The sequence below is a fragment of the Balearica regulorum genome, chromosome 11 (assembly GCF_011004875.1).
Source record: "Balearica regulorum gibbericeps isolate bBalReg1 chromosome 11, bBalReg1.pri, whole genome shotgun sequence".
NCBI lineage: Eukaryota > Metazoa > Chordata > Aves > Gruiformes > Gruidae > Balearica > Balearica regulorum.
The window spans coordinates 9,521,508-9,544,299 of NC_046194.1; the positions used below are offsets into that span (position 1 = coordinate 9,521,508).

Below are 22,792 nucleotides of genomic sequence, written 5' to 3' on the forward strand. Positions count from 1 at the left end.
ACTGAAGAAAGAAATGTTTGGCTAATCCCTGATGAGCCGTGGATCTAAAATATCCTCTCCAACACAAGCAGCTGGTTAACCCTTCGCAGGAGGGGTCACGTCAGAGCGTGCTGCAGCACGGGGAGTAGCTCGTCCCCTCTCGCTTGTGCCCTGGGCTGGTACTGCAGATGATGGACCAATGTGTCCCTTCCAGCCCAGGTGGGACCCTGCCTATAGTACCTCCGAAATGGCAGCACATCCAAAAAGCACGTTCCTTCACCCATCCCAGCGAAGGGTCCTGAAGTCCTCTGGGGTATCTGTGGGCAGAGGGACCCGCACGGAGGTGGAAAGAGCTGCAGCCTGAAGGCCAGGGGGATGGGCTTGGAGCAGCAGGCACCCAGCAAGCCGGCTCTGATCAGGTCTCAGCCAGCCTTGGCTCAGCTGGAAGATGTTTGCTACAAATGCCTTTGCCCTTTCCTCCTCATTGTGCCTTTTTCAGGGTGGCTCTGCCAGTCTGTTTAGCAGCAGCGTGCTCTGTCCTCTCCCCAGCTGTTCCCACTGCCCTTGCCCTGGATCCGAAGGTGTAAATCCAGCCCTGAGGCGACAGCACTGCGACACCCCCACCGTTTATCTCTTTGCAGCTGCAGCCAGGTTGTGCAGAGGTATTTCTGCTTTTCTCCACCGTGAATGTAAATTATTTGCTTGTAAATGTTATCTGTGCCTTCCCGAGGGAGCTGCTGCCTTCCTCCCCTCTGCAGCCATCATGTGCTCGAAGCCTGTGTTTATAATTGATGTGGCTTCTGCTTTAATGCTTTACACCACCATAATTCAGCTGATCTCCGTGGCGGTGTTTCAGCTGCAGCTCCTGTACGTCCTGCAGGCACCGTGGGAGCCAGCAGAAGGCTTTGTGGCCATGGCCCCGCGGCCCCGCAGCCCCGCCAGCCCTCCGTTTTGCCCCTATGCCTGCGGTGCAGTGACGGCTGGACGTCTGCAAGGGCTTCCGCTGGCAAGCAGCTCCTGGTGAATGTACCGGGGTGCCAAGGGGCGCCGGGTGGTGTTTTGGGGTGCATGTGTCTGCACCAAGGCAAAGGTGCTCGCGGGTGCTTTGCAAGGCCTCTGGAAAACTGCTGAAGAAAAATACTGTTTGCTTTCCCCTTCAGAAACATGAGCCCGAACCAAAGCCATCGGCCATCTCGTCCTGCGGGGTGAGCCTGCATGAGGGCCACGCTCTGCTGTGCCAGTGAGGAGGCACAGGATATTGCCCATTAAAGCATCGCTGTTCTCAGTGCCGGTGTCAGGCAGCGCCGAGGCAGGGATAATGCAGAGGTGAGTCCGTGTACTTGCTGGGCTGCAGGGTGCTGGCAGCCACCCCAGCCCCACGATGTCGGGGTATGCGGGAGGAGCGGGTGCTGGCTCAGCAGCTCCCCTGTGCCGAGCATCCTTTGGGCTTTGGGAGCTGGGGGTGCCCGGTCCTGCTCCCACCACCCCATCGTGCCCTGCAGGGGGGGCTCAGGGCGGGCAGGGGCTGGCAGGACCCCAGCAGCGCCTGCAATGAGAGATGGGGGGGTGACTTGGGGAGGTGGGAATTCACATGTGGTGATGCTACGTGTGCTATTGCATAAATCAAGGGGATTTTAGAGAGGGCAACGAGGGCAACTTGGGGCTTTAGGCTGGGTGGGGTGGGGCCTTGGAAGACTTTTGAATTCCCCACATCGTGCAGTCCAAGGGTGGGAGCTGCAGCTGGATTCGGACCAGTGGGGTTGGGCAGAGGGTGGCCTGTGCCAGGGAGGGAGATGGGCTGCAGTTCCCCCCGCCAGGCTCTCACCCCTCTGCCAGCTTTGCTCAATTATGGGAAATCCTTTAAGCTTTCGTATTAGTGCAGTATTTAGGTCTGCACTGTATTAGGGCTTGGCATGGGGAGCAGAGCAGATTTCTCACCTAATAAAGACTGTTTTAAAGGTATTTGTCATCGTGGACCCAGCGCCATGAGCCAGGATGCTGTGGTGAGCGGGGTGGGTGCTGTGGGAGGTGTGGGTGCTGGGCTGGCTCCCCGACCTGCCACACTTGGCCCTGGCCTGCCTGTACCCTGCCAGGCGCTGCCCACGCAGCTCCAGCCCCCGCAGCCAGCCCTGTGCTCACCCCCTGAGTATTGACGTGCTTGCTGCCAGGACAGAGGGACCTGGTCTGCCCCGATTACCCACCCATCCAGGGGTGCACATGGGGTTGTGCTGCCCAGGGCTGCAGCCGATGACCTCCTAGCCCATCTGCATCAGCACAGCTGCTGGCAGAGCCCAAGAGGCTCCGGGGCTGCCGTGCTGGCAGGAGGCCCATCCTGCTGGCAGTAAGCGTGTCATCGGATGGCGATCAGGGATAATGAGTCACGAACACCCACCACCAGCCAGCCCGGCGGGTCCTGGCACAGGGCTGCAGCACACAGGCAGGAACGGGGAGAGAAGAGCTGCTCCAGCCAGAGCTGCCTCGCTCCTCCTCTGCTTCTCCCCACCTCCAGCCTCATTGACCTGCTTCTTCCACAGGACACCAAATGATGGAGCAGTGCTCGCTGGGGCTGGGGTGACAGCTCCGCTCCCCTGCTCCAGCCTGGGGATGTGGTGGTCCCGCCGTACCCCCTGCTTGCAGGTGCCCAGCACTGCCACATCTCTGCCCACCGCAGTCAGGCAGCTCGGCAAGGATGGAGCTGGGGGGCTGCCTGCCAAAACGTGTGTCCCCTGAACTGCAAGTAGCTGAAGCTGGGGCTGGGCCAGCTCAGGGTGTGCTGCTGGGAGCAGCAGGAGTCTCTGGGCTCCCCTTTTCGGTGTGGGTTTTTCCTTTAATCCAGTAATCGTTGAGGCAACAGAGCATTAGATCTAGATTTTGAGCTGCTGGTGGTGATGTCTGTGGCAAACTTCCCATGCTCTTGTGGAGGGCAGAGCTCAGCCCTCGGCTTGTGTTAGTGAGTGGGTGAGGAGCCCCCGAGCATGTTCCCTCCCCACGGTGCCCCACGAGCGGCACTTCAGCACTTTGCTCCTTGTCTGCTAACTCAGACCCAGGCGGCCGTGTGAGGGCCCCAGCCTCGGGAAAGCCAGGCTTTTGCACCAGGCATGGCTTTTGCAAGAAGGCCAGGAGACGAGTTGTGGTGGTGGCTCAAGCAACGTTCCCTGGGCAAGCCTGGTGCGAGTGTGCGCAGCAGCCCCGTGGCCGGGGGCTTGGCTGGGAGCCCCAGCAGCCGCCTTCCCCCTTCCCCTTCCTTCCAGCCCTGCTGGAATGAGCCAGAAAAGCAAAAATTTGCAGGATCCTTGTGGATCCAATGCTCACAGAAGCCACTGCTGAACCAGCCCCAGGAGCAAGAGCAGCCCCTGCACATCGTCCCAAAATCACCACTGGGATCCCCGGGGAGGGCCCCAACCCCAGGCAGCAATCAGCCTGACAGGGAAAGCTTTTATTTTCTTTCTATCTTTGTCTTCTCCAGGGCTGGGCTCGATTATTCCTTTCAGCAACACAAAGTGCTGGAGAGGCTCAGCAGCCAGAGATCAGTTTTCTCTGCTTTTGGTGTGACTTCTCTGTGCATGAGGAAACGGCTTTTTTCTCCCCATTCCCATCGTGCTGAGACTTGGCAGGTGATGCCAGGGATGGTGGCGGCCGCCTCGCCAGCAGCAGGGCAGCGGGGGACCCCGCAGAGCCACACAGCCCAGCTACGTGCCAGCCCTCGCCTGGTGCAGTGCTGATGGAGCGTGTCAAAGCCTGTCACTCGTGGCTGTTGAAAAGCAACTAGATATTGCCAGGAAAGAAACCCCAGCTCAGCTCAGCTCAGCCATCAGCGTGGCTTCGAGGCACAGCACATGGTGGGGACCCTCAGCTGCTGCCTCTGCTCCTGCTGTGCTATCCGTTCTCATTCACCACAAAGCACAGGCTTTGGAGGATGGAGGATGATTTGCTTTCTAGGGAACATGCAAACATTTGTGTCAAGCAGGTGTAATATGCAAAGACCTCACGTTTAAGTGGTTGGAACATAGTGGTGGCACAAGGTATGAAGACTAAACACAGGGATTTGAGATGCTTCGCAATTATGCAGCCTAGCTAAAAAAAAAAATAAAAAATTAAGAGACTTGCAGAATTTTAAGAGGATGGGGAAGAATTTGGCACTGGAGTAAATATTGGGGAAAAGATTAGAAAAGTGAAAAGCCTGAGGGATGAGGGAGATGGACCAGATCAAGGAGAGCTGCCGGCCCATGGACTGCAGCCCAGGGATGAGCCTCGGCACTCTCCCTCCAGCATCCCGAGTCCACATCCCCACACTGGACCTGCCTCTGGGTCTGCTGCAGCACAGACAGAGGCGAGAGCATCCTCTCCCGGGCACCGACATGGCTGCGCTTTCCCCAGGGGCTGCTGATGCCAAGATATCCATGGCCGTGGATGAACGAGGCAGCAGACCCTTGATGTAAGCAGCAGCTCCGTTTGTGCGGGGCTCTGTTTGTCTGCGCAGGGATGGCAAGGTGCCCGGCTGCCTCAGAGGCTGGGAGGGAGCACCGGCCCCGTCAGAGCCACGCTCGCTTTCACCAGCCACAGGTTTGATCCTCTCCAGCCTGCGCAAGTTAGGAAATTCTCTGAAATGCCGAAGCACTGCTCTGCAATACCAAACCAGCCAGCAGCCCCTTGCTGCTGAAGGCAGAAATACAGCTGGGGTTTGGATCACCAGCTTTTATCCACAAAATGAACTCAAGCAAATTCTTAAACTGCAGAACAAAACACTAAAGACCACAGGCAATTGCAGCTGAGACCTCTCGAATCCTCCCCAGCATGGGGAGCCCCAGTAAGGCTGTCAACAGCCCCCGCTGCTTCTGATCCTGGCTGGCAAATATTAATTCTGGTTTTTTTCAAGTTGAGAAATTAACTGCTTTGCAACTCCATGCAATTTGAATACTCTAATTAAGCAGTTTTGGTACTATTCTCCTCCAAGGACCTTCCCTGGCCGAGCACTTTAACCCCTCAGCTCCCACGCTGGGTTCCTGGAGCAGCCGGCTTCTCACATCTGCTGGTTCAGCTCCCTTGGATGGTGATGATGACGGATGCCACACGTTATCCAGGCTGCAGCTTTCTGGGGTGTTGTGAAGACCCTCGCCAGTGCCTGGATTGCCTCCAAGCAGCCAGGTGTCGTTTCCAGGGGAGCTGACAGGCTCTGGCACAGAGGACACGCAGCTTTGCACTGTCGGCCTCCCTTGCCAGGAAGGCTGGTAAAGTGTCTCGTAATGAGCTCACCATGTTCTCGCTTCGCAGACAGTTTTGTTAGCTTTTTGCAAACGCAGTCTGGGGAGAAGCTTGGCCTGGCTGTTGTTCGCAGTTCTGCCAATGCACTTGTCTGGAAAGCCTTTTCCTCCAGCCTCAGGTTGATCTCCTCCAGAAGCATCTCAGCCCACAACCTGCCTCCACCCTCACGAGAGCCACGTGCAGCGTGGCTGTCGGGGGACAAGCGCCTGACACACGTAGCTCCCACGTGCCACGAGTGCTGCCGGGACCCGGTTTTCCTGTGTGTGTGCACATCCCATCCCAGCCAGGAGGGATGCTCTGGGTTTCCCCACCAATATTTCAGCAGAAACATCCCCACGTCACCGAACCCAGGCACCCAGGTCCCACCAGCAAGGAGAGGTACTTGGCCATCTCGGTGGCACTGCCCATCCCAGGGCTGGAGATGAGGCTGCACAGCGGTTGTAACAGTCTCAGGTCATCGTGCTGGATGGGAGCACGACCTGGCAGCTCCTGCCCAGGGATTCAGCACGCTTTAATGAGCTCAGCGCTGGAGTCTGCACAGAGGAATTAACGATTCGGGATAATGCTTGTCACTTTGCTATGAGGAAATTGTCACGTGAAAAGTAATTTATTAAAAAGAAGAAAGGAATGTTTTTGCTTATTAAGATCAAAATAATATTAAAGTATTTTCTCAATACCCCATTTGGGTTGAATTTTACATTTTCGCTCTTTCTCTCCAATGGCAGTAAGGCAGAGAGTTTCACTCTAATTAATTGTTGGCTCCTTCATTTTGCTAGTGCATTCCATGCACAAGTTTGCACATTTCTGTAGTCTTTGAATTGCTGCAGGAATATGATAAAGAAAGGAAAACCCACGGAATTTTAAAAGCAAATGGGAGCTCTTCTGTTAGACGCTAGTTTAAAATTGCTTTATTTTCACAAATCCTAAAAAATATATCTTGATGGTGTATTTACCTTCCCCGTGCCTTTCTTTTCATTTGAGGTTTAAAGCAACAGGTTTGGTTTATGTGTTCACTGTCGCCTTCTGGCTTTTGAGCATTAAGGAGCTGTATTTTCAGTTTTACTCTACTACAATGTTGGCTGGAAACTTTAAAATATGTATGTATATATATTTCTAGGGAGAGGCAGTCATGTGCTAGTGATTTGACAAGGTCAAGCCTGAGGACCCCTCGGCTTTGCAGAAGTTCATGGAAGCTGGTACCCAAGGAGCACGTGCTGTGCTGGCATCATGTCGTGTGTGGGGAAGACAGGCCACAGGTTGGGAGCCGTGGAGCTGCGGCGCAGCACAAGCCCAACATGGATATGGTGAGCCATACTGCACGCACTTCCCAGGCACTGCGGTACGGATTATATTAGCTCGGACCATGAAGGGCAATGAGGAGATAGCTCCATGTCTGGAGAAAATAGGAAGAGGAGCAACCTGTGAAACCAGCTCATTTGCTGCACCACCAGTGTCCTCGCATGGAGCAGTGACTTGTCACTGCCCGGAGACTTGCTTGCCAGCCCTGGCACAGGATGCTGATCTTGCGGGCAAGAGACGCAGCATCAGAGGGGATAACCAGGAGAGAGGGCTGGTGTGGAGGTGAGGGGCTGCAGACTGTGAGCATGGCAGGGTGTAGTGACAGCATCTTCCCCTGCGGTGCTGCTTGTCAGCAACAACCAGCTCCTGGGCCAAGCTCTTCTAAAGCACTGGTGATCTGGTACCATGCCCAGGGACCAAAGAGCAATGCTTGTACTCCCAGAAATCCCAATAACCTCCTTGTATCAATTATAATTCAGTGTAGCCCCACTTCTGCCCCAGAATCAGTAATTGCTTTGGAAAATGTCCTTTACCTCTTTTTTAAGCACCAGCATGCCTTTTGGTGCTATAAAGTAATGGCTAAAAGCTGATGGATGGCAGAAATAAGAAATTTCTGAGAAAAGTCCTCAGAATTTGCCTCTGAGTCATTTCCACATTGGCAGGAAAAGTTGGCGAAGAAGAAAAATATCTCTGCAGGTTGTACTGCCTGAAACAGCCCCAGAATTAGGAGTCTGGGCCAGGTGAACACATCCAACCCCTACATATTTCACTGCAATCTGACGGAGCTGATATCGAAAGCTGTCATTATGGTTACACAACTGGTACAACAGGACCTCCTTGAAAGACCCTCTTGTGGGAGCAGCCCCCAGTGCTCCAACAGCCATACGAGCCCCAAGGAGCCAGTCCCTACCCTGCAGCTTACACGCTGAACACCATAAGGCACAATAAGTGGATTAGCAAAACCTCTGGAGGAGGCGGAGAAGAAACGACACTAGGTCTTAAGCTGGTTTTGCATGTATTTATGCAAATGATGTGCCCAGCTAGAGGGTAACTTAGGTGAAATCCAGGCTATCCCTGCTGCGTATCTACCCAGCCACCTTCGCTCGGCAGCCTGATACAGGCTTCCTGGCAGAGGAGAGCCTGGTTTATAGCTCGGGCAGACACAGTGAGTCACAGCAGCAAGCTGGTCGATAATTACAATGTGGACAGCCTGCAAGAGGCAGTGGCAGCAGCCAGGCAGCATCCACGCCATGGCTGGGGTGGGGAGGTGGTGCAGTCCCATGCTGGCATCCATAGGAGACGCTCCAGACTCCCTCCAGAGCTTGGGGATGCTCCTCTGTCCCCTCTCAGGGCTGGCTCTGCAGGACAGAGCACTGCCTGCCCTCCCTGACAGACGCAGCACCGGGCAGGATCAGTCTCTCATGTTGGTGAGATGGGGATTGCAATTATTCCTGGCCCCTGCTTGTGCCATCTGTCCGTTCCCCGAACATCCCTGCAGGATCTGTGTCTTAGCAGGTTAATTTAATAAGAGCCTGCTTTATTGTTGCTGGCTGCGGGCATGGCATAGAGCAGCTGAGGCCATCAACAGCACAGGGCCGCTCTGGCAGCAATCAAATCCTGCCCGGATGCTGATTTGGGATGTTTGTTTTGCTGAGAGAGGGCAAACCCTCCTGCGACAGTGCCGAGGGCCGAGCCCTGCGCCCTTCTCCTTGGCAGGAGCTGGGGAGAAAGTGGCAGCAGAGATTAAATCAGGCCTTTGACTGGGGATCTGCCACACCTCACCGGGACGGAGGTGAGGTGGTGATAGCGAGGGAGCGGCGGGAGCGGCAGGAGATGCATGGCTGGCTCAGGGCTTGGCCATTTATGGCAGAAGCAGCTATTCCCATCCAGAGTTTCAAAACCTTTTACATCACCGGCTATTTTTGTGGCTCCAAGTACGTGGTAGTGTACAAGCTGCGCGAACTGTTTAATGAAGGGACTGACTTGCCTTAATGATAATCAAGACTCAGGTGCACTTTGGGATCAGCCTTTTTTTTTTTTTCAGCTGTACACATGTAAGGCCAGGTCTAAAGTGCTGTGAGTTGGGAAATCTCCAGGAATCTAAACCGATACTGTGATAACACACCAAGGACCTGGAGGAAAAAAAAAATAATCTAGGTTCCTAATCTAGGTTCCTAATCCTGCACCCACCCCCTTGGGCTGTCCACTCAGCTCAGGACTGAGGCATCACATTATGTCAAATTGCACCAAAACATACTTGTTTTTTTCCTTCCGCTTGCCCCATTGCTGTGCTCTTTGCCCCAATTTCTCTCCCTTAGTCATTCCTCCACCCACCGCAAACATAATGGACCAGCAATGCCACAAAGACATGCACATAACAAACCTAAGTGACCGTGTAATCTCATTATTGTCACCCTCATCCTCCCTTGCCCCTTTTCTCCCTCCCCCCCATTTGTCACTGTCGTTGATTGTGTCATGGTTAAAATTAGATGGGAAGCTCCTCTGCGAGCGACTGCATTTTTCCCTTATCCTGGGCACCTTGAGTGCATTAGGTACTTTGCAACTACTCATGATTTATAATAGGGTTGAAGTAGGAGGCAGCCTGTTTTAATGCTCACCTTTTTACATTTTTGAGCTGATTCACCAGCCACATCCAGGCACATCTACCTCATGCCAGCAATTCACTTGACAAAACAATTTTGGAAGCAATGGAAAGGAAGGAGAGAGGTTATTACTTACATGTAATAAAGAAGAGTGACTCAAATTTGGTGTAACTTATGTAAGATTTGTTCTGGCAGCTAAAAGTCCCCACTGAGCTTTCCCCGTAATGGACATATTGTCTTTATGGAAAGAAAGTGAATAAAGTAATGCGATTTGCAACACCGGCCACAAGCAGAGCCACCTGACAGTAGTACCTCATCTGCGCCTTTGGATGATGCCCAGCCTTGACCAGGCACCTCTCTAGGGCGCAGGGCGGGCACAATGCGGACAGGCAGCAGGGTCTGCCTCAGACTTGCAATCATCAAACGCACAACGGAAGGGACAAATCCTGCATCTCACACTATCTGCTCAAATTCTGCAGACCATGAGAAGGAGCAGCAACAAATTTGGTTATATTAGAGGGTAGCTTCTCCTACGGGTGGAAACGCTTCGTGCAAACGATCGAGTCAGGTCTGAAGTGAAAGAAAACAGCCGTTCATTCCGTTTAGTTATCTCGTCTTAACAACGAAGGGAACTCACTGATGGGGGAAACGCCAGGGCCGAGTCCCAAAGTTCCCGGGGATGCGTTTGGGTGAGCCGCAAGGCCGAGCACGGCGGCCCCCGCTCCAGCGGCCACCCCGGCTTCTGCTCCCGCGTCCGGCCCCGTGCTGACACCTGCTGTCGGCCGGCAGGAGCCGGCGGCCCGGCGGCACCACGCACTGCTGCACCCTCAGTGCCGGTTCCGGCAGGATCTCCGTGCGAAGGGCTCCGGGGGAGAGAAAACAGGAGGGAAAAGCAAAACCTCTGCGAAAGCAGGTGGCAGCCAAGCCGTGAAATCTGGCGTCTATAGCTGCACCCGGGGAGGTGTAATAGCGTACAGGACAAAGTCTCTAAGTAAAGATAACATCGTTTATAAGCTCTCTTCGCCTATAGCACGCTTTCAGGCACGTCAAATCGCGATGGCGATGTACTTCCTGCCCCAGCCTCCCTGCCCGGCGCTGGCCGTGCCCCTGCCCGCAGCCCGCCCCGCACAGGGCCGAGCCGGGTCGGTCTCTGCCCGGCAGCGCGCTCGGAGAGTTTTCCCGGAGTTAACAAGCGCTCAGCAAGAGCTGGCCAAGGCGCTCCTCCAGAAAACTGCCTTTAATGGAACTCTGGCCGTGATGACGAATTGTTTACATCTGGAAGGGCCCGGTGCCGCCGGAGCCCGGGAGCAGCTCGGCCTCACAGCAGGAGGCTGAACCGGGCCCGATCGGCCGCGGCGCCTGCGCTCGCCCCACGGGGACGTCCGGCCCTCCCGGGCCTGGCGTGAGGGAACACTGAGCGGACGTGTGCGGCCGCACAGCTCGGAGATCGCCCGCCCGTGTGGCGCCTTCCCCCCCCCCCCCCCCCCGGCCCGGGCAGGGCTCCGCCGCGGCGCCCTGGGGCTGCTGGCGGCCGCCATGTTGGGGTGGAGGCCCCCTCCGCTACCAGGCAGGGAGGGACGGCGCCTCGGTGCCACCCGCAAACCCGTCCCCCCGCAGGAGGCGAGCGGGGCGCCTTGGTGCCACCCGCAAACCCGTCCCGCCACCAGAGGAGGCGGCAGGGCTGCCTCGGTGCCACACTCAAAGCCGTCCCCCGCGGCGGGTGTCGCCGCATTAAGCGTCCGGGCCCTGTTTGCGCGGCCGGTGACGCAGCACGTCATGGGGCATGCCCAGCCCGCGCCGCCGGGGCTCCGCGCCGGAAGTGACCGGCGAAAGCGGCGGGGAGGGGCGTGCCTCCGGGTGCCGCAGCATAACCCTTCCGGGCGGGGGCGGCCGCTGCCGGGCGGTTCCCGCGGCTGAGGCGCGGCGGTATGGAGTGAGGCGCGGCGGTAAGGAGCGGGGCGGCGGGCGGTGGCGGCGGGGTTGAGCCGGGCTGGGCCCGGCCCTAACGGCTGTGTGTTCCCCCTCAGGACGGCGCGGGAGCAGCGGCGCCTCGCCCTTCTCCTCAGGCGGGCCGGAGCTATGCGAGGGCCGCGCTGCCGCCTGCCCTAGGCCCGGGCCGCGGCGGCGGGCCCGGCGGGGGAGCGGCGAGCGGCTGCGGGGCCCGATGCGGGAGTACAAGGTGGTGGTGCTGGGCAGCGGGGGGGTGGGGAAGTCCGCCCTGACGGTGCAGTTCGTCACCGGGACCTTCATCGAGAAGTACGACCCCACCATCGAGGACTTCTACCGCAAGGAGATCGAGGTGGACTCGTCCCCCTCGGTGCTGGAGATCCTCGACACGGCGGGTACCGAGCAGTTCGCCTCCATGCGCGATCTCTACATCAAAAACGGCCAGGGCTTCATCCTCGTCTACAGCCTGGTCAACCAGCAGTCCTTCCAGGTAACCTCGCCCGGGCCCGGGGCGGGGGCGGCGTCTCGGTGGGGCGGGGGGCGGCTGGCACCGGCGTCCCCTCTGCGGACGCGCCGTGCCTGCCCTGGGGAAGGCGCTGGGCCGAGGAGGAAGTTCTGGGGTTAGCCGTGGGTGCCTGTAAGTTCTTTATCTCCGAAGGGGCAAAAGTGGAAATGCCCCGCTTGAAAGTGCATTTACCAGCCCTGCTTCCTGATGGAAAACTGCTTGCTTTGCAGGTACTTATCAGGATGCCACCATTGTTAAATCCCACGCAGTGTTGGAGAACAATGACCCACTCGCACTTCCCCCATAGAAGTCTTTTGGCAATCCCCTTTTATGAAGAAATCACTCAATATTAAAATCGAGACTTCCTTTTTCTATTTTTTTTTCTTCCCTTCTTAAACGGCATGTTTCTTCAGTTGGTCTTGACGAGAGTCTTATTGTTCTGCTGTTGTGACTTGTTAAGTAAGCAGCTATTTTCCGCTCCCTCCCCTCAAAATATATTCCTGTCCAGAATAAGCGTGATGCTTTCTCAGCGTAGGTGGTGTACTGGAGAGGAGAAGCAAACCATATGTGATAATTTGTGGGTCTGGATTTCATTTCTACTATTAAAACTCTCAAAAAAAATGGAAACATCTCAGCCAGTAACTGATCTGAGCTGCCTCTAGAAATGAGGCTTTATTTGTGGGGAATAAGTGGATTTAGCAGCACTGCATGCAGCACAGGGATTTGCAACTACTGCGTTGGCTTCAGTTGCTGAGTTGGGTGTATTCCAGCTGCTTGGCAAAACCTTGCACACCCCCACTGAAGCAGTGTGTTTGCTTCTGCTGAAGGCTAAACTTTATCTTAGCAGAGGCCTGGAAATAGCCTGAGTACAAGCTGAAGACATACTTTCTTTGGAGAACAGCAGCAATGACATTGGGATGTTTCTCCCCTCGTTTTTGCTTATTCTGGGGACCAGTGAGTCTCCATTATTGGAGGAATGGACATGCAGTTAGTAATCCACCCTGTTAATATTTAATTATTCTTGTCTGTCTATAACATGTTTACTCTGAAGCCTGGTAGTAAGGCGTAAAGAAGGTGTAAACCACTCTCTGCAGTTCTTTTACACAGTGATAACTTCAAACGCTTGAATTGCTTTGTCTCGGAACTATGCAAGAATTTGTAGAACTTAGTAGTACTGATAGTAACTTAAAACACTCAGGGGGCAGAGCAGGCTGACTCGGACTTTCAAGTGTAAACTCTGATGTTAGCTCAGACTTGAATAAATGCATCTCTAGGTAATAAAATCTCTTTACAGCATCTAATTTGGTTACTTACATGTGATTAAATGTGTTCACAATGAATTATTCTAAGCATTCCAGAAGTGAGAAGGCTTTATTTAAATTACTAGCTTTCTCAAGCTGTAAACTAAACACAAGCATCCTGATGATTGTGTAATGGCATGCTACTGCTAATGTTACAGGTTGTTAGACTCGAGACAATTTTTTCAGAAAGCTGAAATAACTTTCAAAGCAGCTATACTGTATCTTCATCTGAACCAAAAGTCTCTCTTCGAGTACAGTAGTCACTTTCCGTTTGTATATATGCATACATTTTATGAAATGTGAATGCATTTATATACAATAAAAATAACTTTTATTAAAGATGGGTAGTAAACTTTCTCCAAGTTCTAGATCCACGTGAATATAAATTGAGGAAGTCTTCTGATGTACTTTGAATGTTCGATTGCATGTGAGGATTATTAAAATGTACTTCTGTAGTGGTTAAATAGCAATTTCATGTGATTACTTACACATACTAACCAGTTGGATTGTTTGATCAGGACATCAAGCCGATGAGGGACCAGATTGTCCGGGTGAAGAGATACGAGAAAGTTCCTCTGATCCTAGTGGGGAATAAAGTGGATCTGGAGTCGGAGAGGGAGGTCTTATCTGCAGAAGGCAGAGCCCTGGCTCAGGAGTGGGGCTGTCCCTTCATGGAGACATCAGCCAAGAGCAAAACAATGGTGGATGAACTGTTTGCTGAGATCGTCAGGCAAATGAACTATGCCTCCCTGCCTGAAAAACAAGATCAGTGTTGTACAACTTGCATCGTCCAGTGAGAGAAATTAAGAAAAACCTCAATCATGGCCATACAGAGCAGGTTGGTGGAACAGTCATAACTAACTGAGATGCATAAACATGCTGTTGAAGGAAGCAGATAAAGTGTGACAGGGAGTCTGAAATTAAGTAGTCTAACCTGGAGGTAGCCTTCCTCCAAAAGAGGTGGAAGCTTCTGCATTCAGTTGCACATGATTATTCGAGTCAAATGGACTTATTTCATTACTTCAGTAGGGTTAGTCAGGGAACATTGCATTTACTTGCAGTAATTTTAGAATGAGACAAGGTGTATGATCTCATCTGCACTGATTTTGACTGTCAGTGTTGTATTTGACATTGCATTATCTTTAACAACGTTTTGCGATGTTGCAGTGATTTTCTTCATTGGTTGTAGTTGATATCTGAGTTATTTTCAAATAATGGGAATTACCTTGGAGTTCACTGGGATTATTGTGACCAAGTTTCCCAGTAGTTTTGCTGAGTAGACTTTGAGCTTGTTTAAAAATAAATAAATAAATTGTATAGTAGGGAAACTGAATGTACTTAGAGTACATTTCTGCCTTATCAGTGGAATAAAAGAGAAGCAGCCTGAGTTGTGAGGAGTGGCTTGAAGCCCATGTGCACTAGTCAAGGACATGTGCAAAGTGCTCTTCATCTAAAATCTGCAGAGCAGAGAACACACTATAAAATGGCTTCCCAGTGCACGGCTCTTTCCTTTCCCAGTGACTCATAAGAGGTGTGGCAAGAGTGCAGTGTTCAGAGGGGCCTCTATAACACTTCCCCTGTCTCGAGTATTGCTTTGATTTTTATTTTTTTCTGCAAGGATAGCTGTTCTTGGTCCTTCACATGTGTGGTGGTCTTTTTCAGTACCTTTTCCACCTGGTTGTATAAATGGACCTGCGCCTTCCTTGCATGCAGCAGCACTGTTGGGACCCCCCCGCTCTTGTTTTCACTTGTAGCCATTGCAGGTCTGGTTTCACCATCGGCTTGAATTTGTGTTACTGAGAAGGGCTCTTGTACATCATTGGTACACTCTGCGTGCAACCAGCTGGTCCGTCAGACCTTCAGTTGTCTGTTGGACCTGGTTGGCAAACAACTCGGTGTGATCTCTCATGGCAAGTGCAGGGATGAGGGAGGATGTGAAAATTCAGGGGAAAGAACTGCCCCTCTTGACAGCTGCACCGATTGAGGCCTAGGCTCTGCCTGCCATGTCAGTAACTCTTGCTTGAGTCAAAGGAGCTTTTTGTGTCTGAGTGACAAGAGGGAAAATAGGTTATTACTTGGAATCTTTGGACCATGTATCCTCTTTAATCTTGAGTGCAAGGTTAGAGAGTGAAGTCTCAAAGCTTGTCTTTGAGATTGTTATCAAGTGCTTTGAGAATGCAAAATTTTAGATACTCATGACCCTAGCACTGTCGTACTAAAGATAATACATGATGGTTTTATCTCCAGTTCTGTGAAATAAGGAGAGGCTGCTGTCACCGTGCAAGAGGTATATGTAAGTTCAAGATTTGCTTGCTGAAAGGTGAGGAAACTGCTTGTATTGGAGCAGAGAAAAATACAAATGAAGTCTTTCCTTGTACGCTAATCCCTAACACATGTAGAGCCTTACAGGGTTATAGGAAGGAGTAAGTCAAAGGAATTACTGCTTTTTTTAACGGAGTGCTGCAGGGTTAGTATCTTGACTGGCCTACAGTAATGCAATGTTTCAGCTATTTCTAAAGCAGCTTCACACATAAGAGCATGTGAACTTGAAGTACCATGCCGAAGGTTATGGCCATCCCCTGGATTACTAGTGGTTCATCTTGTGCAGGTTGCTGTCTCCCACTCGGACAAAATCAGGCCCTTTATCCGTGAAATTTATACTTCCAGAATTGGTTACTTCTAAGGGAGGCTTCTTTGTAACCTGGCTGCTTCTGGATTTAGCATTAAATATCAAGTTTAATCTTAAAGGTGAAATTGAGGCAGGGGGCAGTGCCATGTGTTATTCCTTTGAGTCGTAACTTATGCCTAGATTCGATGAGTTTCCTAAGCATGTTTTTGCTTCAGAAGAAACATCTATATTCTTATGTCTTTTATCTGTTGAGATAGAGGATTCTAAGCTCTTGTAATACAGACTTCCTCTCCTTCATTCTGCCTAGCTCATAGTGTCACATCAAAGCTCTAGCAGCAGAATACTTCCTTGCTTCTAGGAGATGCTGCTTCTGCCCAGTGTAGTCACCTGTGCCAAACAGGTAAGCCTTTCCTTCCTAAGCAGCTTACTGTTAGTCCAGATCTCACCAAGTCTGGAACCTCTTTTCTTACTGCTTGTCCTGGCTCTTCACAGGCTTTATGCTCCGTATCTTCTATTTCAGCCTCACACTTTTGGGGTATTTTCTTTTTCCTGGCTCCCACTCTTTCCTCATTCTTTGCTTGAGTAGGTGTAGGTTCTTATTAACTTTATGATAAGCTTTTGCTGCTTGATAATTTCTGTCTGATATGTTCTAGTGTAGGAGAGCTGCTGATGGTGTCTTGTGATAGCTGTAATCAGCTTTGTAATTCTTCTGCTTATCTGTGATCCAGGGAACAATGTTTGCTTCTCAAACATCTGCTTTAGCAGTGACCCCTCCTAGGTAAAGTGAAACTGAGGAAGTGGAACCAGCTGTCTGAAAAACTGTGTAGGAAGTGGGCTTGAACTATAGCTGTGTCTTAGCGTAATCTTCATCATCTCCGAGTTCTGTGACCTGTCTGTGTCCAGGAGAAGTCTTGGGTCTGGATCAGTTAGTTCAGAATGAAGTATGTAGAAACAGTTGGTGTCTCTACAGTTCTGATGGAGAAACCAATGGGAAGGGTGGGGAGTGGATTATATGCTGGACCTGGTTTTATCTAAGGCTGTGTCAGTTTTAACTAGCAGGTACCACTTAACTCTTTTTGGTACCATTACATCAACCTATCTGCCAAGTATGATGTTATGTAGGTTCTTTCACAACATTTTTGAGTAGCACTTGCTTAAATTACTGTTCCAGTCTGCCACCTTGGGTGAAATGAAGGATGGAACGTAACTACGTAATCAGGTTAATAAATAGTTCCTTTTAAAAATGTAATCTTATTTAAAATATGGCACCTGTTAAAGTGCTGATGCATTAAAGGTTTTCTGTAGAGGTACTAGTTGGATTGGGAACACCTTACTATTGGGGTGAAATACTGATGCTGATTAGTGATTTTTGTCCCCTCCATTCATGAATAGCTGATATTAGCATGTGCTGAAGGAAGAGTGCTCTAGGGATAAAAACTGAAAGTATACTGTCTTCTGGTCTGTGTGGCTATGCAACGCAGACAAATTTATCCTACTAGATTGTCTAACATCCGACTCTCTCCTACCTGCTCACAGAAGAGAATAGAGTGTGCTATAGAAATTTCATGGGCAAGTCAAACCCAGTAAGGTACTGTGTGGTGCTAATTGTAGTAACTAAGCACAAGGTCAGTGGAAGGATGACAAATCTGAATTGGGAGGTCCCTAACCTCAAATACAAGGGTGCTGAAAGAGCATGTGGGGAAAATTACCATTACTTGCTTTCTCTGTTCTTACTATCCCCAGCAATTCTTTGCTGGCCACAGCACTGGGTGCTGGATTTAGGTGAAGTTTTGGGATGGATCTAACTCTTGTAGGATGCAGAGCTGCACTGTAAGTGGTTTGCCTCTCCTGTGCTCTAAGCAAAGATAAAACACCTGTTAAGCCTGTCTAATCCATCCCCATTAAAGGTGAAGTGTTTGCTGTTTGGACAGTACAGGGACCCTCCCCATCTAAAACTCATGGACCAGCAACAGTGTGGGGGACACACATGCATGCTCACCAGACTGGGTGAGACTTACTGTTAGTTGGAAAGCAAGCAAGCAAAACCTGGCTGTTTCTTCCTGTCAGTACAGGGGTCCTGAATGTTGGGAGTGACTAGTTCTTAGGCAAGAAGGGGAACTCTGACTTGTCAGAGCATGCTGTAGTGACAAACTGTTAATTGAGAGCAAATCAATAGCTGAAAAGAAACGGTGCAACAGGAAACAAGGTCCTGATTCCTACAAAGACTTCAAGAACAGAGAAGACTCATCAAAATCCCTGAAAAGCCAAGCATCAGGCTTCAATGAAGTCCATGCATGTCCATGTGAAGGACAGATTTCTACAGACATTGAGCTTCAACTGAGGCTTTTAGGATATCTCTGCAGATAAATCTTGTGAAGTGGAAGCAAGTCATCAGAAATAGAAAGATGTACTGGTCACGTTGGTAACGCTGCTTACACTTGTGTGCTTGATTGAGAACAGTGGCATACAGTTCTGTCCCTGCTGAGGGGACAGATCTGATGAGTGCTAAGGGGCTTTTTTTAGTAGTAATTTAGAGGATCTGAATGCTGAGAACTCAGATGTCAAAACTGAATTAGTTGGCTCATCTACCTGTTCCCAGAACTGGTGCAAAATGCCATTGCTTCATTATTACTGGGTAATGTAGTGCTGCCTCGCACCAATGCAAAGCCTAGCGCGTGTATATCTCTGTACAGGAGAACTTATATTTCCTATTTATTTCAGAACTTTAGAAGCAGTGTAGTATCCCAGAGGGTCAGCTGTTACAAAGTTCATAGCAGTAAGTTGTTACCTGCTTGCCTCTTGCATTACGAGACTTGGAAAACTTCAAGAATGCCACTGTGTGAAGCAGTGCTTTGGAGCTCAGTATAGAAAACTAGCTGTTCCACACTGTGGGAGAAGCTGAGCTCACTTTGAATGTATATTGAATATGGCTTTCATTAGTTATTTTGTTTAAATTGCAGATAAAACTCAGAGGAAACTTGCACAGATGCTGCTTTGGAGAACTTTCAGCCCAGGTTGCAGAGCTGAGCCTTGGTAAACCTGTCTCTATTACAGCACATTGCCATACATCTAAGTGCGTAAGGTTGGTGGCCTCCAGGATCCACACACCTTAATCAGAATGCTTAGCATGTTTACCATAAGTTTAAAAATCTGTTCTTTATCTATCAGTCCTTTTATAGCTTTCTAAGTTCATATAATGGCTAATATGCAAGAGTTCATTTTTAATATTTTAATTGATTTCTTTAATCAATTTCTGAACTTGTATTTATTAAATACTTAAACTCAGTATTACCTACTCAATGCCTTTTAAAAGAAGAGAGTTTTAATGGAGAATAAATTGAGCCTTAAACAAATGGTTACTTCTGTATATTACCTCGCATCAGTGCTTATTTCTATTTGCAAAGTTTTCTCCTACAATGTAGCTGGTCATTCTTTGAGACTTTTTGTTTACGTGTGACAGTGTCATGAAAAGATACTGAAGGCACCTCTGTTGTATGGATGTAGTATCCCTTTTCTTGGCAAATGCACCTGTGATATTGTGTTTGTAACCAGTCAGATTTGACAATAGGGATTACTTGGAATGGGATGTCAAGTCTCCAGCTGATGTTTCTTATCTTGCAATCATGGGTTTCTTAAACTCATTTAATCAAAAATGATAATTGTAGCATTGAAAAATGGCAGCACACTTTTCCTTCTACTGAGTTTCTAAACTTGCTTGTTTACAAATAGCTTCTTTATGCCTTTGAAAAGGGATAATGTATCCTTCAAAATGGGCTGTATGCCTAGTCAGTCAGCTCAGCTTTGCCTGGCACAGTGAGAGACATCTAGTAGACCTCTGCACATGTAAATCTAATGCAAATAAGATCACTTTACATTTTATAGTTCCTAATATTTTGTCTTTCTGAATAATATTTTAAAGCAATATTTGTTAAAGTTTTTCTTGCACTGTCACAAATTGCTTTTTAGTTTGTTGTTTTTCCCAATAAACATTTTTAATATTAGAGACAAGTTGGTGTAACAAGGGGAAAAGCACCAGGTTTCAGTGATACTAACTGCAAGCGTGCTTTAAACAGCCATTGCCTTCCTTATTGTTTACCTGATCAACATTTTCTCTGAATACTTGAAAATTTTAACAATAACACAGGTATAAAGAGCAGAATGAAAATGTACAAAGAACAGATGAAATCTTTTTGTTCAGTTTTATTAACATGTTGCATACATGAGAGCTTTTTCTAGCAGTGGTTTAAAATGTGTGAATTTTTTTTTTGCAGAAATTTAATAACTGCAGCTCACCTACTGCACCAAAGTTCTAGGTTTTTAGGAGCCCAGCTTTAGTCATTTGAACATGCTTCTAGAAATGTACATTCTTTCCCTGTAATAGCTAAATAACTTTGAGAAAAGCTCCAGTAAAAGCAGTGATGGATATATGAGGTTAAGCAGTTTAAAACTCACGGATTGTATTGTGGATGATGGCATTTAAAACAATAAAAGATCATCGGTACAGTATCTCAACATTAATGTGTTTTATTGGTAATAATGCAGGCTGACTTTACAGTGTTAGCAGAAATAAAGATTCTGAGTCTACATTCAGTGTTGAATTTGAATCTTTAAAAGAAGAGGACACCAGGTTTTCTGCTTGGGTATTGAAACACCTGATTTTTAATTTTTTTTTTTCCTGTGGGGTTACTTGAATATTTTTTTTCCCCCTGTTCATACAAACTTTATAAACAGGCTGAGGCTAATACTTAGGTTTGCACTTTAATATCAGAATTAAACCAAACCTTGTATTCAAAGTAGATTTTTTTTTTTGAAGTGGTGATTGTTGGTCTTTTTTGTAGGTTGTAAGGAAGTAATAGGAAAAAAAAGTAATTCATAAAGATCTTAGTTTTCCTTTGTCTAAGGGGGGAAAAAGTTGGTTGATATTAATCAGTGGTTCATTCCTATGGGTAGTTATCAAACCAGTGTTCGTTTTCATTGACCTCAGCGCAAAAAAAGAAAAAAAAAAAGAAAAAAAGAAAAAAAAAACTTAAAAAACTTGAACTAGCTTAGAGTGACAGGACTGGGAAAACAAGAGATGGTTTCTTCAGCACACTTTGGGGGGAAAAAGGGACCAAAAGTTATTTTAGGCTTCCTCAATAGATTGCATGTGAAGTTGCTTATTAGAGTAAGAGGCTAATAATAAATGCAATATGTATTGTCTTTACTATGGCATCTGTTTAGGAGTTGTTCAAATCACTGCAGTAGGGCTCTACAAATAAAAATGTAACCTAACATCACGTATCTAATGTACTGTATCTTTATCAGTGATAGGTGAAATCTGGAATAACAAGTGCAAAAATGGAACAATTACCTATAATGCTTTGTAAAAAGTTTTTTCCAGTAGAATTCATTCTTGTCATTTTGTAAGACAACCCTACAGTCCACCTGTTTGTAACTTTTTTAATAAAATAGATACCTGTATTACCAAACTGGGGTGACTAGTATGTGTTCAATTTCTAAAGTGGGCTGATGGGACAAGCTGCTGCTTTTTTTTTGTGGGTTTTTTTGGTGTTTTGGGGTGTTTTTTTAAAGTACTGGTTATTCTGAACACAGTAACCACATCTGAATTGTCATGAATGACTCATTCCCGCTCGGAGAAACAAGGTGTACAACTGTGCCCAGACTGGGTGTAAAGCTCGTGGGTTTGGGTGTGCTGAGTAGAGAAGAGGGGGAGCAAGGGCTGTGTGTTATCTTCATGTGCAAGGCAGGGACTCAGTTCAGCATAGTGATGGTGCCTCTCCTCACAGGTCAGTATGGTGAAGCTTTGTTCAAAAGAGGTATTTGTGCTTGTCTTGTCCAGATCTTTAATGTTCTTATTTTTCATGTAGGCTTTTCATAGAATCATAGAACAGTTTGGGTTAGAAGGGTCATCTAGATCCCACCCCCTGCCCTGGGCAGGGGCATCCTCCACCAGACCAGGTTGCCCAAAGCCCCGTCCAATCTAGCCTTGAACAGTTCCAGGGATGGGGAATCCACAGCTTCTCTGCGCAACCTGTTCCAGTGCCTCACCACCCTCACAGGGAAGAATTTCTTCCTTATATCTAACCTAAACCTACCCTCTTTCAGTTTAAAGCCATTACCCTTTGTCCTATCACTATACACCCTTGTAAACAGCCCCTCTCCATCTTTCCTGTAGGCCCCTTTAGGTACTGGAAGGCTGCTATAAGTTCTCCCTGGAGCCTTCTCCAAGCTGAACAACCCCAACTCTCTCAGCCTGTCCTCATAGGACAGGTGCTCCAGCCCTTTGATCATCTTTCTGACTTCCTCTCGACCCTCTCCAACAGCTCAATGTTCTTCTTGTGCTGGGGACCCCAGAGCCAGATGCAGTACTCCAGGTGGGGTCTCACAAGAGCAGAATAGAGGCAGAATCCCCTCCCTCAACCTGCTGGTCATGCTTCTTTTGATGCAGCCCAGGACATAGTTGGCTTTCTGGGCCGCAGGTGCACGTTGCTGGCTCATGCTGAGCTTCTTGTCCACCAACACCCCCAAGTCCTTCTCCCCAAGGCTGCTCTCAATCCATTCTCTGCCAAGCCTGTAGTTGTGTTTGGGATTGCCCTAACCCATGTGCAGGACCTTGCACTTGGCCTTGTTGAACATCATGCAGTTCCCCTGGCCCCGCCTCTCAAGCCTGTCAAGGTTCCTCTGGACCTTGGGGTTGTGTATGAAGATGGCTATGAGTCCTGACATCGTCTTAGAGTGTCTCTGTAGCTGCTGTCCACCGTAGTAATCCAGAACTGGCATCTTTCCATCACACTAGCAAAGTGCTCTTGGAGCTCTGCCTCAGGAGAAGCAGAAGATTTTTCTAGAAAACCTTCCAAACTGGGAGTGCCCAAAATAACTGGATAAAAAGTTATCTTAAATGCTCAGTAAAAGTTGACTTTGCTAAGTCAATGATTGTCATCTGCTCCCTGTAACAAAAAAGTGCGTCTTTCTCAGAATTTACAGTCTTGATACTGACCTTTAATATTGCATTTGTAACTGAAGCCATGTGTTAATGTAAAATGTGATTTAAACTTCAGAAGAAGTTGCTACCTTGCTACCTTCGCTCCTCAGTGACGTGTCAATAGGCAAAACCACTGAGCATGTTTACCACCCTTCCTCCAGCTAAAACAGCCTTATCTTGAAGGTAGGTTTCTGTGCTGTTTCTTCTTCCTGCTCAGACTTCCTTCACTGACATGGACAAGTGGTTTCCGCCTTGAGAAGATGAAGAAGGGCAGACTGCCCTTTA

The 22,792-nt window shown here is 49.0% G+C and overlaps 1 protein-coding gene across 1 annotated transcript; it reads left to right on the top strand.

Moving 5' to 3' along the window:
• Positions 1–10,931: 10,931 nt before the first annotated feature.
• On the top strand, positions 10,932–20,993 carry RAP2C (RAP2C, member of RAS oncogene family). The gene is made up of 4 exons (XM_075763194.1): positions 10,932–11,089; positions 11,171–11,580; positions 13,415–13,734; positions 18,486–20,993. Exons 2-3 carry the CDS (start codon positions 11,308–11,310, stop codon positions 13,691–13,693), a joined length of 552 nt encoding a protein of 183 aa, XP_075619309.1. The 5' UTR covers positions 10,932–11,089; positions 11,171–11,307; the 3' UTR covers positions 13,694–13,734; positions 18,486–20,993.
• Positions 20,994–22,792: the final 1,799 nt, after the last annotated feature.